The 17,251-nt window shown below is 42.3% G+C and overlaps 2 protein-coding genes across 4 annotated transcripts in view; one reads left to right on the forward strand and one right to left on the reverse strand.

Moving 5' to 3' along the window:
• Window positions 1-8,617, forward strand: part of FNBP1L (formin binding protein 1 like) — a 102,580-nt gene extending 93,963 nt beyond the window's left edge. The window contains exons 12-15 of one of the 3 annotated variants that reach the window (XM_066623476.1): window positions 1,772-1,866; window positions 3,457-3,605; window positions 4,008-4,166; window positions 6,458-8,617. In XM_066623476.1, coding sequence (XP_066479573.1) covers window positions 1,772-1,866; window positions 3,457-3,605; window positions 4,008-4,166; window positions 6,458-6,465 — 411 coding nt within the window. In that variant the 3' untranslated portion in view covers window positions 6,466-8,617. Of the gene's footprint in view, window positions 1-1,771; window positions 1,867-3,456; window positions 3,606-4,007; window positions 4,461-6,457 lie in introns of those variants that run through there. The other 2 variants (XM_066623477.1, XM_066623475.1) reach the window with 2 other exon arrangements.
• A 5,061-nt stretch (window positions 8,618-13,678) lies between these two features.
• The window catches only part of BCAR3 (BCAR3 adaptor protein, NSP family member), a 93,644-nt gene continuing 90,071 nt past the window's right edge, over window positions 13,679-17,251 (reverse strand). Inside the window, exons 10-12 of the mRNA XM_066623465.1 lie at window positions 16,642-16,753; window positions 15,732-15,944; window positions 13,679-14,873 (exon numbers count right to left, since the gene is read on the reverse strand). Coding sequence (XP_066479562.1) covers window positions 14,686-14,873; window positions 15,732-15,944; window positions 16,642-16,753 — 513 coding nt within the window. The 3' untranslated portion in view covers window positions 13,679-14,685. The remainder of the gene's footprint in view (window positions 14,874-15,731; window positions 15,945-16,641; window positions 16,754-17,251) is intronic.

Here is a 17,251-nt window from a genome sequence, read left to right on the forward strand (position 1 = left end):
GGCAATAGGGCCCTCAGGGATATAAGAGCACCTGGAGTGAGCCCCATTGACTCTCCTGGGGATGACTTACCTTTCCCGTTTTTGCACTGGTATGTATGGAGATCTGCCCCCCCCCTTCCATCTGTTGGTGCTGTGTGCAAGGGGTTTTGCACTGGTCTTGCTGTGATGTCTATACAGAGATCTTCCCTCTCCCACACCTTTCCCCTGCTTTTGCACTGGTCTGTATAGAGATCTGCTCCCCCCCCCCACTTGTATTGGAATCCAGGAAGATCTGGTGAGGAGGTAGGCTGTGGTGTCAGCAGTGGCCCCTTTAAGGGTAAGGCCTGGGCATCCAGCAGAGTATGCTGCACAGCTTCAGCCACTTCAAGGCAATAGGGCCCTCAGGGATATAAGAGCACCTGAGGCAGGAAGGGCTCCACTTATTTATGTGAGTCAGCCTTTTCCTACATGAAGATCTTTAAGTCCAAGTACCATGTTCCACCATGACTGATGAACATTTGGAAGTATGCTTGAAGCTGGCTGTCAGCAGCTACTGTCCGGGCTATGCATCCTTGGCTGATTCACTTCAGTGCAAGTCATCAAAGTAAATTCAAGTAATTACAAAAAATGTTTATAGTTAATTATGTTGTGTTGTGCAATATTGGCTCATGTAGTTATGCAAGGTACACCAACATACATTGTACACATAAATGTTATATGTTATGATGGCGCGAACATTGTAAAAAAAACTCTGGTAGATCTCCGGGCTTTGCTGGGTTTCAAAGTAGCTCTCGAGCCAAAAAAGTGTGAGCACCCCTGGTCTAGAAAATACTTTGGTGGATTCCATTTTCTATATTAATTGTGGTAGAATAACTAGAGTGAGAAAATAGAGCACTTACAGGAATATATTGGATCACTTCATTTACCTGAGAAAAGGCAGGTTATGCTTCCTGAAGGCAGGTTATGCTTCTGGAACAAGTGTTCTCACACCATAACTCCGGCTGTTGCAAAAGGCAACACACTGGAGCATGCAGGCTGGCTGCTGATAGAATTGGTGAGAGGCTGACTCCATGCAGCAGTGGATACTGGTCACCCACCTCCCCAAGTAGCATTGCACAGGGGGTGGGATGGAGGCTGGGAAGGGAAGGAATGGGGTGGGAGGGTTAACAGAATGGGGGGGAGGGAAGGAATGGGGTGGGAAAGATGGCATATTGGGCCAAGGAACGGGGAAGGTTTGGTAGCAGCTTCTATGGTAGAAGCTTTCATAGACCTTCTTTCCAGGTCTAATCTGCCTTCACGGGTCCATGCAGACTTGTGCCAATGATATTGCTGGCAGAGGTCCAAGTAGACCCACCAGGCTGACAGGGGCTTAACCTGGAGAAGAGAACAGATGTTTCCTTCTCCTGAAAGGCCCTGGAGGCCAAAACTCTCTCACGGGATGCATCAGATGCCATTTTGAAGCCGCTGCATCACCATGTGGGATGTTATGTAGGATTGGACTGTGAGTTGCAGAACTTTCAGAATAGTTAGATAAGCAAGAGAAATTGAAGTACTTTTTATGGAGCAAGGGCATCGGGGATTTGCTGTAAATTCAGACTTGCTGAATTTAGTAATTAGAAGTCTCCAAATAATAGACTTGAACTCAGTTTCAAGATACATTTCTCTCTTTTTGGACTTCTTGAGGAATCAGTGAATGATTGCGGCTGTCTAGTGACACTAAATTTCATTAAGTTTGGACTGAAAATGTCTGGTGATCATAACTGGTCCCAAGTGATCACTTTTCTCTCTTAAGGCTTGGATTTCTGAAGTTGAAGGTAAAGTGGCTGCAAGAGGGGACCGAAGGCACAGCAGTGACATCAACCATCTTGTAACCCAAGGAAGAGAGAGGTCACTATTTTAAACTTTTGCTAATGTGTTTTGGGCTTGTTTATAGGTTGCTAAAGCAGCTGTCACTGTGTCCATCTAGAATCCGAATGAACGAAAAGTCTGCCTTTCCCCCAGAATCTCCAGAAGTCCTGTTTCATTTGGCTTTCATGTTGAATTCACAGTGATCTAGCAGTTGCAATTAAAATACATTTGTTGGGTTGTGTCCTAACCTTTGGTGGAGCACAACTCTATCACCTGATTGTGGAAGAAGCATTTTACTCTTGCAGACCCCTTGCATGAGTACATCACTCTTTTGATGAGCTTCTGGCAACATAGTGGTACTCTGCCTGAAGTTAAGAATGCTACCCACCACGTGAAAAATGTTTTAGGGTGCTATTGATGAAAAGAGGTGTGGGATCAGAGATAGGCAAAGAGACTCCCCCCCCCCCCCACTACCCCAGCTGAAATTTGCAAAGAAAGCCTTGCACCCAATCCCGTGTCACAGGAAGTGCCATCCCAAGAGCTAGTGGCAGGACCTTTTTCAATGTGACCCCAATTTCCTCCAAACCTTTTCCTTGGGGAAGAAAATGAGGACTTGACACTGAAGTTTTAGCAGGTGTGCAATATCTTTTGTTAAAACAGCATTTTTGTATGCACTTTGCATTGTGGGTGCTATATTTGAAGGTTTTAACCTTATGCATGGTTTTAATTATGCCATTACATCTTTCTCTTGATGTAATTTTACACATAAATTACTTTGATGTAACATTTTAGGAGAAGTAGTTTATATTTTAATAAAAAGCAAACAGAAATATTCTCAATAAGAGGCATGACTGGGAGGAAGGAATGATAATTATAGAAACAGTGGTGACTGGCATCTAAGAATGCAACAGGGTGCCAAGGCACTGCCTACACCTGAAATGCTTTCAGTCTCAGCTGTTGCCCCAGTTTAAGGCATCAGGGTGGTAGTTTGCTCTTCCTAGTTAAGAAGCAAGGATAGAGATGAGAAGAGGGGGCTGTTGTGGGCCCAGCAAAGACCCAGGGGTAAGATACTTCTTTATTCAGATTACTGTTCGGAAAAATTAAAAGCATGTAGATACAATCAGTGTTTCGTTAGATAGTAGATGGGTAAAAGCCCTGAAGATCTCTTTTGACTTAAGAAAGCAAATCTGTGGTGCTGTGGATCTTTTCCAGGACATTTAAGTAGCATGCATGCAGTTTTTTTTCTCTATTCTTGAAGCCACACATGGGAGGAACAGTGCAAAACAGAGAAGACAGTGATGACAGAGGGGCATGAGCCTGTTGTGGTAATAGAGTATATTTAAAGCATTTTAATGCTCTGTCATCTTCTGATGTTCTAACCAGATGGAATCGGAGAATTCCTTCACCTCCAAAGACATTTATATTTATGTTATATAAGTATAATATAAATGAGAGTTTGCTCAATGCCTATATTCACCAATATCAAAGAGTGTGTGTGTTTAAGTAAAATATGTGCTCTGAAATGGGGTTTGAAAACTTTCCGAGATTTTTCTTAACACATATAAGAGATCCTTGGGCTTCTTGGTTTAGGAAATATGATGGTTCCTTTTTTAAACAATTGTATTGTAGCCCTGAAGGGAGCTACACAGATGATGCAAACCAGGAAGTTCGAAGCCCACCCCAGCAGCATGGCCACCACAATGAATTTGATGATGAATTTGAAGATGATGACCCCTTACCGGCTATAGGACACTGCAAAGCTATCTATCCATTTGATGGTAAGATTCATTTATAGTAGATTTTTAACAAAATCCAGATATTTGACAGTTGTGGCTTTTCCCCCTTACCTAAAAAGACATTGTCTGCACACAGAATATTCTAGCAGCTGGCTAAGTTCTGGGGAATCATGTCATAAATCATTTTTGTTTAATAGCAGAATAATACTTCCACATTGTAACAGAACAAATATGTGCGATTAGAAAAACAGCCACTGGCATCCGTTCAGCTTTACAACAAGGGACCAGATTTTTTCTGTTGGCCTACATTGGGAACATATGTTTGACTGTACAGATTTTATGCTTCCTCCTGTGATTGGAAAATAAATGTGCTGGGAAAGAGAACTTTCCTGAAATCTCGTGGAAACTGCAACAATATTTTTTTACATCTCTGTGTGCTCCTAGGTCACAATGAAGGTACCCTGGCAATGAAAGAAGGGGAGGTTCTGTACATTATAGAGGAGGATAAAGGGGATGGCTGGACAAGAGCTCGAAGACAGAATGGAGAAGAAGGATATGTGCCAACTTCCTACATAGATGTAACTCTAGAGAAAAACAGTAAAGGTGCAGTAACCTATATCTAACTTCCAGTCCACCAGTGAACATTCTTTAATGAATACTGAAGCACACAATTGGATGGAAAGTGTTACAGTGCTTAAAGAGACCTTATTAACTGTGTTGTTCACCATGTGAGCTCATCAGTCCTGAAACTGGGAAAACATCCATGTTTCAGTTAGTTTGTTCTACACAGGTTTGGCCAGTGCCATGTCTGTTTCGTTTCTCTTTCTGCCTTTATCTACTTGAGGGCTTTTAAGTATTCTCTTTGCAATCAGTGATCGGGTCACTCTATTTTATTGGTTTTCTTAATTTTAAAAACAATTTTTGTAAAGATTTTTACTTGCTTGGAGATATTTTAAATGGATCAGCTTTTTTTTTTAAAAGAATGTGTTATTTTATCACAGTCCCATACCTACCCCATCTTCTCAAAACAAGAGCCTGTTCCAGTGAGTAGCTAAGCTACTCTGCTGTAAGTGGCCTTGTTCCAGAGATATAGGAATCTGCCTTTTCTGAAGTCTCTTTCTCACTCCCCTGACAAAAGAAAAGCCACTTGCAAGGAGCTTTATTTATTTCAGCTTTATTTCAGAAATAAAGGCTCTGCTGCCCATATGCAAGCCATTGCCTGTGTTTAAAAGGACTGGTGGAGTGGGGGACTGTGGCCATTGTTTTCGAACATGCCTGTTCTGTAAATATTTTTTGTGACTTTTCCTTTGAGAATCAGACTTACACTTCCCTACTAAAAAAAAAAAAAGTAAAAGGTGATTCAGAAAGTGCACAGTGAATTGGTGATGGCTTCTGTGTGGCAATCCATCCTTTATGCTTTCCTTCCACTTGTTGGGGATCTTGAATGCTTCTGGTGTGGTTCAAGAATCACAGCAAGCCATAGTTTGGTATAATGAGAGTATGTCAAGCCACAAACGCATGAGCTCCACCTTCTATGCAAGAGAATGAAGTTTTAAAGCTTCCCTTTGTTGCTTGTGACAGGCTATTGTTTCCCATTGTGTCAGGATGCAGGAAACAATAATTCCCATATGTAGACAGAACGGAAAACTGCAGTTTGTTGCAAACCATAACTAGAAACCTTAAACTTCATTGCTTTATGGACAGGAGGGAAGAGAAGGGGAGAGCATATGGACTTCATACTCACTGTGGCACACTTGTCATAGCAAACCATGGTTTGCTGTGACGTTTTCACTGGGCCTCCATGTGCTTCAAATGTAGTTCTTGCTGCTTGGGAACATTGTCAAGATTTTTTTGTTACAACAGAAATGTTGAGACCTTTTCTTATGCAAAAATGCTTGTGTAAAATCTTTTCTGGATACTTCTTTTTCAGAAGTCTGAAAATGTTACATCTCAATTCAAAATCCCATATGCATCCCGGTCTCCCCATAAGTGATCACCCTATCCATTCCTTTAGAGCAGGAGTGCCCAAACCCCGGCCTGGGGGCCACTTGTGACCCTCGGGGACTCCCAATCTGTCCCTCAGGGAGCCCCCAATCTCCAATGAGCCTCTGGCCCTCTGGAGACTTGCTGGAACCTGTGCTGGCCTGATGCAACTGATCTCAGCGCAAAGGTGACTGTTCGACCTCTTACGTGAGCTGCGGGCTGAGGGTTCCCTCCACTGCTTGCTATTTCATATATATGAGGCAGCAGTGGCAGCCAAGGAAAGGCCAGCCTTGCTTTGTGCAAGGCCTTGTAGAGGCCTTGAGCTACTGCAAGACCTTCATTCATTCATATAAGTTCCATCTCTAATATATTCATTTATGTAAATTTATTCAAATTTTCAATGTAAATTAATTTTTTCCCTGGCTCCCGACACAGTGTCGGAGAGATGATGTGGCCCTCCTACCAAAATGTTTGGACACGCCTGCTTTAGAGGGAACAGATTTGCAGGTGCACATAGATTTGTTCCCATGAATGGGAACCTGTTGTGAACAGAGAATCTCTGTGTGAACACACCCAAGCTCCCATGCCTGAAACAGATCCCTGAATCAGGGTATTGGTCTACTGTGTTTATAATTAGAATGTACTATATGCTGTTACATTTCCTAGAATCTATATATTTTGATTAATGGTTGCGGGGAGGGGGGCAGAAAGAAGCCAAGTTGTACTATTCTGCTACTGGATGAACTGAGTCTGGAAAGTGATGCAAAGAAGCTTGAAAAGGCTCTGTGCCATCACTGCTGCATACGGGGATCATGTGAAATGGAGTTTTTTTTTTTTTTGAGTGAGCATCTTCTCTCTTTCCAAAGGCTTCTGGTAATTCTGTTCTTCTCTTTTTTCCTCTTGGACTGCAGGTTCCTGAAGCGGGTTTCTGAGAAAATGGGCGAGATGTTGAAGGAGGTTACATGCAGCTGCTTTGGTGGGGAGGGTGGTTAGGCTCTTAGGCCCAGCGAGACTAGGGGAAAGCCAGTTGCATGAAGGCATGCAGGCATACATCTCTCACTAACAGCATTAGCATTTCTATCTGTGTTCAGAATTTCTGTGGCAAACTTAAGTTTCAGCAGAAGCAAACCATCCAAACTGCAAATGCATCATTTCCATGGTCCTAAGTTATCAGTAAATCCCACTCACCCTTCATCAATTGCGTTGTACATTGGCTATTTTAGCTGCCCCATTTTCCATGCCCATTTTTAACTGGCATTCAGTCAAAATCATGTCTCTGCCTGTGCCACCTCCATGCTCGCCCTAACCTTCTCTTGCATGTCTCGGTAAACGTCCGGCATGCCTGCCTAATATTTTGTATTTCCATAGCTCTTCCTCCTCTTCTACATTTGTAGCAAAAACCACTGTGTGTATATTTCCAACACTATAATTTTTATTCCAGTACCCATTTATGCTGCTATAACTTTTTTCCCCCCTTCATTCCAACCATTGTTGCATTCCAGTTCTTTGGCGTTCTAACTGATGCAAATTTTAACATTCATTTTGCTTTGGGGAAAGGAAAACATCTCAGCACTAGGCAACTGCAGCCCAGCTTCAGCACCTCAAAAACTTCTCATGAGCACTGAAAACCTGAGATAACAGCAGAGATTTTCCACTACAAGACGACTGTTTTCAGAAAAGTGCTTGCCATTCAGATGCTGCCTTAAACTCTCGAGTGCCTAAATCTGTTGATTGCCAACACTACCACTTCAGTATCCCGCAAAGGGCTTTGGGTCTTAGCGCCGTCTGACCTCTTATCTCTTTCTACAGTACTGCAGCTGCTGAGGTAGCCATGGTAGATGTTTTCTAGAGCTCTACCATAACATGATACATGGTGCATTGCAAACTTTCTGCGCTGAAAACTAAATACATGTATCTCTTTCATTTTCCGTCTAATGAATGTTTTTAATAGGATTTTTATGGAGCCTTTTTCTTGTCTTTTGGGGGGGGGGGTTGGGAGGGAAGACTCCAGTTTCTAATTAACTGCAGTGCTAGTCTGTTTCCAAGTGATGCTTCATTGTCAGGACCAGTTGAAAATTGGAGTGATACTTTGTAATGATCTATGTGCACTTTTACTTGTAAACATTTGAGGTTGGAAATGTTTATACATGTAAATATAGTTGTCTGCAGCACCCCATATTGCTCATGTTGTTTTGTCTGCCATTTGTGAGTTTTGTTAATGAAATCATCGTACATCTAATTAAATAGGGTAATCTTAGAATAAGGGGAGCAGAGGGAGAAAACTGTTAAAGCATCATGAAACCAGTTTTTTGCTGTTTGTGATATTTTAAAAAAATCTGCTTTTCTTTAGGGGTGGGGCTGAAGCAATATTTGGACACAGCGTTCCTGGATTCCTTTAGAACTTTTTTCAGTGTTATTAGCAATTGTACTACAGTAAAACCTAAATCTGTGTGACTATTGTGTGGAAGCGTTCTTCCTTTTATTATTAAGTGTGCCACTCTACACAGATGACATAGTGTATTTACATTGGGGGCAACTGAACACTAAAGGTTAGATTTTTGGATATTGTAAACAGGGTTATTTATATAATGTGACCTTACACAGTACTGACAAAACTACATGGTATAGGGTTTTGTTTTAAATAATGAAAAAACAACCTTTTTTAATTTCAAAGATAATGAGAAAATGTTCTTAACATTGCTTTTGGCCAAGAGCCCTGTGGATTCTGCCTAACAACCTCCTGGCCTGCTGCTTGTAACACTTGTAAAGGACTAACCATTCAGTCCTTTCCTGCTACTGTTTTTCTAGGGCCTAGATTTATTTCCTCAGGAGATTTTCTTTTTGTGGTATATAATGCAAACTTATGAGGGGAGGAAAGAATCTTTGTACTTGCACAGTTAGCTAATCTCATTATTCTGAACATTTGAACCTGATGAATTGTCCGAGTCTTTTGACTTTCCAGTAATTTTTAATCTTTTGTGCACGTGTTGATTTTTAATGTTTAAATGCTTTGTTAAAAAATAGTGGTTCTCTTGAGAATATTTTCATGGAATTAAAAGCAAGCTTTTCATGGTCCTGATTATTTTCCTTTTGTCTTCTGTTGCAGGCACAGCAATAGGTGGGCTTAAGTACCCGCTTTAGTATTAATGCACTCAGGCTGAGGAGATAACAAGCAATAACTACACTAGAGAGGCAACAAAGTGGCTGGTTTTATCTCTCTCTCTCTCTCTCTGTTAGTGGGCCCAGGTCAAAGGAGCAGCTTTGATGCCTGGTTCTATGTGTTGGGCGAGGGTGGAACCAGTTACATTTACTTGATCTGTTACCTGACAATGAATGACCCTTGATTCAACATCACTTTGCATGCTTTAGGAGAAAGCCTTAAGTGAACTGAGAGGCAGAGAACCTCTAGTAACACCAGAGCCTATTGGCATGCTGGGGTAAATGGCCATGTAAAGCAGGGGTGTCAAACATGTGGGCCAGCCCATGGAAGCCATTTCTAAAGCCCACATGATGATTGAGTGGTCTTTATTCCTGTGAAAGTACTGATCATTCATACCTGTGGCAGTTTAGCTGCATTTAGAGTGGGTGAGTCGGGTGTGCAGTGCACCTCCTGGCCGAAAAATATATGTGCTTGCTTCAGAGGCACACTTGTGCAGTATGCCCATCTCTTCTAATGTTTGATTGACTTGTGGTTTTGCTGCATCACACCAGCCCTCATTTCCTTTTGCAGCAGCTGCTGCTTGTTCCAACCTCTCCCTTCTCCTGTCTTTTTACTGATGCTATGAGTAGCCAAGAGACTTTCTCATCTTCTTACCAGGAGCTTGCTTGTGTGTGTGTGTGTGTGTGTGTGTGTACGGAGGCAAAGTGATCTTGTGCTTGTTTGCTGGGCTGACAAGGTTTTCCTGTGCAGTGACAGATGCCTTTGCAACTTTAACTGCAGTGGCCAGGCTACAAGTCCCCCTAAATTCCAAAGTTTTACTCCCATGTAAGTGCATCTAGCATTGAAGCCTCGGCTGACAAAATTCATCAGAACCAAGGGCTTTGGCCAAGGCTAATAGATTGTAGCCTTCAAGACAAAACAATGTCTTCATCCTGTACACATTTATAAAAGCAAACCTTCATACAAACTGCAGCATACTGACTGAGCCTGGAGTCAGACTGCATTTTCTCACAAGTTTGTGAAAACGTTCATTGAATGCAGTGAGACGGACTTCTGAGGAAATGTTCAGCTTGCACAAAATCCTATACCATCTCCTCCCGTGATATATAGCTATGAATTGCTTATTTTTCAGTAACAGCAGACAGGAGTGTCAAACATTGTTCATTTGTTAGGCTATATATTAAATCTGTATACAACACTATAGGCGTATAAGTGAATATAGCCCTAATAACTTTCAATGGCTATAAATAGTGCTTGTCCACTCTGCTACTCAGTGTCTTTGTTATACAATTATGATGTACAAAACTGGCCTGCAGCAAGTGCCATACAATCTGATTCAGCCTGCTCTATGGAATGGGTTTGACACCCTTGATGTAAAAGAATAAGCAGCATTGTAGTGCATAATATGCAGTGGTAGGTGGAGTAACAAAACTCCTTTAAGAACCCAAGTGACTGATCAATGGCCTGAGAAAGCTAGCAAAGGGGAATGATGAAACACTCTGGAACTCTTCATTGTGGTTTATGTGTAGTTCCACATATGGGACTACTGTTATGAAGACAGGAGCATCCAGCGCTTTAACAGAAGTGGTACTCCAACTTCTCCCCTTGATCCTGTCTGTACACATACCAAAACGGGTCAGTGTTGCCCTGTTCTTTGACTGCTATTAGAATAGAAACAAGGATTAGCATCTTTCTTTCCAGTGCAGTTTCTATGCCTGCCCCACAATCTCTCAGTATATTTTTTATAGTGTCCTTTATTTTCTGTTTTATCCGTCGGGTTTGTCTTTTACTTTCGTATATCTGACACAGTGGATCTCATTCAAAACATACATAGGGTGCAGTGCACCAGCACTGGTATATCTGTGCCAGGGGGGCACGTGCTGAATCCTGCAGTTGGGCAGGGGAGTCACAGAGGCCTCCTGAAGATAAGGCAGTGTTTGTTCCTTTACCTCAGTGCTAAAAAGTTGGTTAGGATTGTGCCCTTAGTATAATTTTTGGGGCTAAAGTCAACTTCTCAGTTGCTTTGAGACAGCTCATTTCACAGTCCAAACTCTTGCTACCCATAGTCTTCTAAAAAAAAAAAAAAAAGATGTGATATTAAAATGTCCTTGATTGAGAAGCTGTTGCTTAAGTCAGCCCTTGTGATTGCAATCTACAATCAGTCTACTTTTGAACGGATGAAAGAATGCACGAGTTGTGAAAGCCATTCAAAAAGGCATGCCATTGTTTTGCTTACCTATCTTATTGAAACAGGAGACTCACATTTTCAAGCTGGCTTTCATTTTCAGATGAAAAACTAGGGGAGCAGTGCCTTCATTGAGGTTGCTTGTTTGCTTTATGTTGGGATTCATGACTTTCAAGATACAAATAGAAGCATAAATGCTCCTTTTCTCTAGTCCATGAAGGATTTTTTAAGTCACTTTTGGCTAATTAGTCAGGAATGGAGATGAGACATGATCCTGTATTCACTTCCAAAACAACCCAAATTGGTAATGCTTTTGTAACAACAGAAAGAAGGGTTGCTACTTCTCAGTTACTGAGTTAAAGATGAGAAGCTTGCTGTACTTCATATTGCAATATTTGCAAAAGCTGTTTCAGCTCCAGCTGGCCCAAAAAATGTATGGGGTACCAAAAAGATGGTACCCCATTTTAATGCAATGGACAAATTCAATTGACTTCTATAGTTTGGGGTGGTGCTGCCTTCATGTAGAGGAACTGACAGATTCAATATTAATCCTTTCCAGATAACTTATTGCAGAATGAATACACAGTTGCTACTTTGCAGAATACAGTTCTTGTTCTTAGAGATCCAACTATCTCTTCCCCCAGCTAGAATTCGGGTTACGGGGCAATAGCATAGCTTGACAACCAGAGACAACGGAAGACCTTTGGGTGTCCACAGCAGAAAATCTAACATCTCCTAACCTCCTGCTGGTAAAATAAATAATAGACTTATTGCCTTTTAATGACACCCCAGAATAAGTGCCCTGGAGTACTCTCTTCCCTATGGAAGGGGAGCTTGTGCTGCCAGCACTCTAGCAGCATTATTTTGATGGGAAGGTGCAGTCTCCTTATACCTCCCTCACAAATCAAATTCACATATTTCTATTGCAATAGTGTACTGGGTGGAATGTGGCTGCATTAAGTTTTGCAGGCACCTGATGCATGACACACAACGAGCATGGCATCATCCCCCATGGGTCATATTATAAAGGTTTTCCTTCCCCCCAACTTTTCCTCCTACAAACACATAACAAAGTCTTTCCACCAAAGCACTGAGTGCCACAGCAGGGCTACTGTCCTGTCTGTCATATGAATGCACATCTCCTTAACTGGAAAACGCCAGCTGCTTTGGAAAAGGCTTCCAAGCAAGCACTGATGTGGGCACAGAAAGCGAGGCAGACAGGCATATCATAAAGCAGCAAGATCAACAGCTGCCATGGGCTTTGCGTATGGCTGCATCCTGGGTAGCATAAAATGTAGTTTCATGCGCCTGCAAAAAGTGTTCTATTTTTAAAATTAATTTTTGCCTCTGTGGATGGCTTCCTGCACTTTTTCTATAGGTCTGATTTATAGAGAACAGCTCACAGGGTCTCCTATGAAGTGATATTTTGAGCATGAATGAAGAGCCCTCAAGCCACCTTGCTACTGCCACGCCAACTGTGATCTTAACATTAGAAAAATTCAGGTATGGATCACACCATATTTTTAATGAGGTAGTATGTCTACCATCAAACATATCTCTGTGTCCTCTATTTCAAGCACCTCTCCAGCTGGTGTTCTCAGCAAGGGCCCCTGCTAGCCCCTCACTCTTGAAATGAACATTAGCTTCCTTTCCTTGTTCAATGAAAACAAATTAGAAAATCACTGAACTTCCATACATGTTGGGCACCTGTGCTTAGGGCTATGGGGAGGTAGAATTATTGGAGTACATCCAGTGATGGAGAGCAAATTACTAAAACCACCTTTCATTTTAAAAACAAAATTAAGATTTTGTGTATATAGGAATGCATCAAAGGGGGGGAGGAACCAACACTCAAATATCGTTAGATCACACTAGTACTTAAGAGGACAGCTGGATCAGAGCCTTCTACAGTTTTGGCCTCATAGATTGATTCTTAAGCTATGAAGCATCCAACTAGCCATCTTTCCTCCCAAACTTTCTCCACTGTGCTCCATCCCTGCTTGCAGATGTGCTAGGAAGTTGTGTGATCCAAATGAAGAAAGTAGTATTGAGTTTGGTAAGAGCTCTGGATCGAAGTGAGGGAAGTAATATGTGACAAGGAAAGGCCAGAATAGGGAGGCTGCAAGAGTCAAGTGAATGGGATATCAGCTAGAACGGGGGTGCTCAATAGGTGGATCGCGATCTACCGGTAGATCGTGAGGCAAAATGAGTAGATCGCGGAGTGCCGACCCCCCCCCTTCAGGTGCCTCTGGGAGGAAACGCCAGGAGTAAGGCCCATTGTACTCAATGGGGCTTACTCCCAGGTAAGTGTGGCTAGGATTGCAGCCTCACAGCCTAATCATAGGCATGTCTACTCAGGAGTAAGTCCTGTTATACTCAGTGGGGCTCAAGGTACACCAACATACATTGTACACATAAATGTTATATGTTATGATGGCGCGAACATTGTAAAAAAAACTCTGGTAGATCTCCGGGTCTTGCTGGGTTTCAAAGTAGCTCTCGAGCCAAAAAAGTGTGAGTACCCCTGAGCTAGAATTTTAGCTGAAGTAGAGGGTAGGGATTTTAACAATGCTGTATTGATGGGAAAAACAGCAGGACAGTGGCAGACTGAATACTAGGAGCAAAACAGAATTGACCAAGTCAAGATTTCAGGCCTAGGCAAAAGAGTGGAAGGGAACCTTGCAGTATAACAGAATAATCCAAGAGAAGAAGAGATGGACTGATAAGCGGTTCACCTTTGAACAGCAGCTTCAAACATTTCTCTTGTTTGAAGCAACGAATAAAATATTTAACATAAAGATAAACTTTAATTCATCTGTACAGTTCTCCACATCCATTTAATGGGTATCATACAACTGATACCATCTACAAAATCATTCCTTTTAGCACTTGCTCATATTTAAATTACAGTTCCTTGGTTAACCACATTTTTAGTCCTGCATCAAAAAATCTAATACAAGGGTCAGCAATATTTTATGTAGCACAGTGTTGTTGTTCAAGTGATAGTTAAAGGGAACATCAACAACAAATAAATAATTCCTGTATAAATCAGTAGTCATTCTTATTAGATAACTCATAAATAAATGCACATTGTGCAATTCACAAATTATGAAGGCCCTCTGAACGTTGGCGTTTGTGCCAGAAGTGTGGGGTGCTTTTTGTAAAAGCTTTTGGCAAAAGGCACCCTTACTCGGGTTTTTCAGGGTTGCTACAAAACAGAACAGAGTGTTCATTCAGTGCAATGGCAATTAAGACCCAGGAGACATTGCCTCCACTCTAAGGACACAATCCTATCCAACTTTCCAGCATCAATGCAGTCACAATGTAGCCCAGAAGTGAGGGAACAATTGTCCCCTTACCTTGAGGAGGCCGCCAGGACTGCCTGCTCACTGCAGAACGTAGCATACACCCCATTGGCACAGCAACATTAGTGCTGTTAAGTTGAATAGGATTGACCCCGCATTTGGTTTTGTATGACATTGGTTATGTAGTATTATACTGTTATGGCATTCACTATGTGATTGGTTGGGAACCCTATTGCCAAGACGACCACCAAGTTTTAAGAAAATGCACAAAAGAAGCTGCAGATTATGGAATGAACAGATAGTGGACCAGCTGGTCAAGAAGTGGGGTTGTGGTGGTAAATATTCTGGCCTCCCCCAAAAGTATATAAAAGTTTGGCCTCCCTTTCACTGTATAAAAAAGGGGGGACAAACATTGGGCACAACCCTGTTTGGCAATATTTTTTCTCTTAGTTAAGCAATTATATTGAATGAACTGCAGCTGAAAGCACACTAGACATTCCACTGCTCGGCCTGCTTTGTTACAGGGGGTTCCAATTTTCGAGAGAGTGCAGTTAAAATCTGGTTGAATTTCTCGTATCTTTCACTTTGATTAACTTGTGCTCCTTTGCTGCCCCAGAGCAATCTCATTTGAAATTCTGTTTTGAAGATCTCATTCATTTCACCATCTGGCTGAAAACCTGATGAGAAAAATGGGAAATAGGCAAGTGTTACTATACGGTGGGCCTTTCGCCAGAGAGTCATTTCAAGACAAACACTTTTTGTCACAGCAGGGTAAAGAGTCCAGCATCATCATAAGGACTCCGTTCCTCTGTGCAGAGTCTCCCCTCAAATGCAGTCACATGGGGAAAGTAATGCAGGACCTGGCACAGTCCCTCTGTTGCAGCTGCTACTTTCCATTCACCCTTGTGTAATATGACACCTGAAACGAAGCATCCAATGTTGCAATGAGTGGCTATAGCAAAGTTGCCAAACCTGACTGGCAACTGATATGAAAACAGGGGGCTCTTACATACAAAACCCCAAGGCCATAATGAACAAGTCCGTCTTTAGTATGATGCAGGACATTTCAGTTGTCAAGGAGAACACATTTTTCTAAGACTCGGCTAGCAGCATGCTTCAAACTTGGTAACGACCACCACTATTGCTAAGCCAACAATGGTCAAGTCTGTGCAGTAGCTTTTTATGCTCCATTTGATGCTTTTGTGCTAAGAAATGAGTCATGCCTAGGGAGGGCCTGTACTTTTCTCATTAACCTTATTGACATACAAAACGTGCTGTTCCAGCCCTTCATCTTTCCAGTACAGGCAGGCAACCAGCACAGGCCCAAGCTGTGTAGACTGCAGACCACAAAGTGCACACTCTTCCCTCTTGAACACCACCATGCAATATGTGCCTTAAGAGACAAAGAGAAAGCTTACCCGTTTTCTAGAATTGCGTTACAGACTTAATCCCTCCCTTTTGGAGGGCTTGAAAACACAGAAGCCCCACAACTAGGATAATGATCAGCAGTTAGTTCTTCCTCCCAGCCCTCCTACCTTCAAGGATCCTTTCTGCATTTGTGCTATACACACTGGCATTCTGCGCTACCAAGCGAGCGGTTGCCAAGTGTTTCAGCATTATTTCACAGCTCTGGTCAGTGTTCTCCCAGACATCCATCCCATCAAACAATACAGCCTGGCGCTCCAGCAGGGTAATCAGTGGCATCAGCAGAGGCACTGTGACAACATTTTGCAGCATGCAAGTAGCCTCTGAAAACAAGAAAAAAATGATTTAAGTCTTGCATGAATGTTAGACTCCTCCAGCAAAACAAGATAACAAGTGGGATTTACCAAATGCATATAGAGTCCTATTGTTACCAACAATCAATTATTGTGTATTATTATGTACCATTTTAATCAAATAGCCTAATTATATCCAGCATTTGGTAGCTGGTGCAGAACCAATTTCATCTGTTGGTTCCACCTCCTCACCAGGAGACACTATTCCATGGTTTGTGATCTGTAGATCCCTTCCAGTTGAAGCCCCAGCAAAGCTTCTTGCCCAGACCATTCTTATTCCAGAATGGGACAATTAGAAAATTCATTCCAAGGAAATGATTCACTGTCATCAAAAAACTAGTCCACATGTAGCCTCTTTTATTAAGATTGCACATAGGTAATATGTCTTTGTTCATATCCCTCATAGCAAACTAGTTCAATGCCCAATGACAGGGAATGAGAGCAGACCATACTTCTGTGTTTTTCCCACACAAGGGAAATGAACCCAGAGGTAGGCAGGATGTGGTTACATCTAATGGATTCTGTCCATTACTGTCCCCAATAGGACTTGGTTTGCTTCCGCAGTTTCCCATTAATGTAATAACGGATGTGACTGAATGACTTGGACTGGGCTCCCTCGACGACAGTGATAAATGTGATGCAGCTGTCTGCGATGGTGCACACTCACCTCTTCCTTCGTGTAAGGCTTTGCTGAATGGTTTCAGCTGCTTCTCATACATAATGGCTGTCTGAGTGTAGCAGTGCCTCAGCGTGGTCCATGTTTGCTCCAGCCTGGTGACCTGCAGAGACGGAACAGAGACGGAACTGTCAAGCAGCCCCACCAGCTACAACTACAGAACGGCGGGGTGGGGAGCGATCTTGTCAACCAACCCAAACACACAGAAGAATTGATTTCTTAGGGGGTGTTTATACCACCCTGTACTTTCTGGGGTGGGGGAGCAAAACTGTTCCCCCTACCTTGAACATTCTGCTGCTGCCCTCTGCAGCCATACAATTTGTACCTGTTAGTGACCGGTGAAAGAGCACTTGACCTACAAAGCAGGAGGCTGGAATACTTGCCTCCAGTGGCATAGCTAAGGGAGTGCAGGAGGTAGCAGTTGCACCGGGCATCAAGCTTTAGGGGAGCAACAAGCTGAGCTTGACAATAGTGACCAAAATTGTGAAAATCTTCATATGCATGAATAATACCATCATGTTATATATCTCTGGAAAGGTAATTTAATGCAGAATGCAGTGAAACAAACTGCACAGGAATATCTGTTTTCTATCAAAAGTTA

The sequence above is a fragment of the Tiliqua scincoides genome, chromosome 4, assembly GCF_035046505.1.
Source record: "Tiliqua scincoides isolate rTilSci1 chromosome 4, rTilSci1.hap2, whole genome shotgun sequence".
Taxonomy (NCBI): domain Eukaryota; kingdom Metazoa; phylum Chordata; class Lepidosauria; order Squamata; family Scincidae; genus Tiliqua; species Tiliqua scincoides.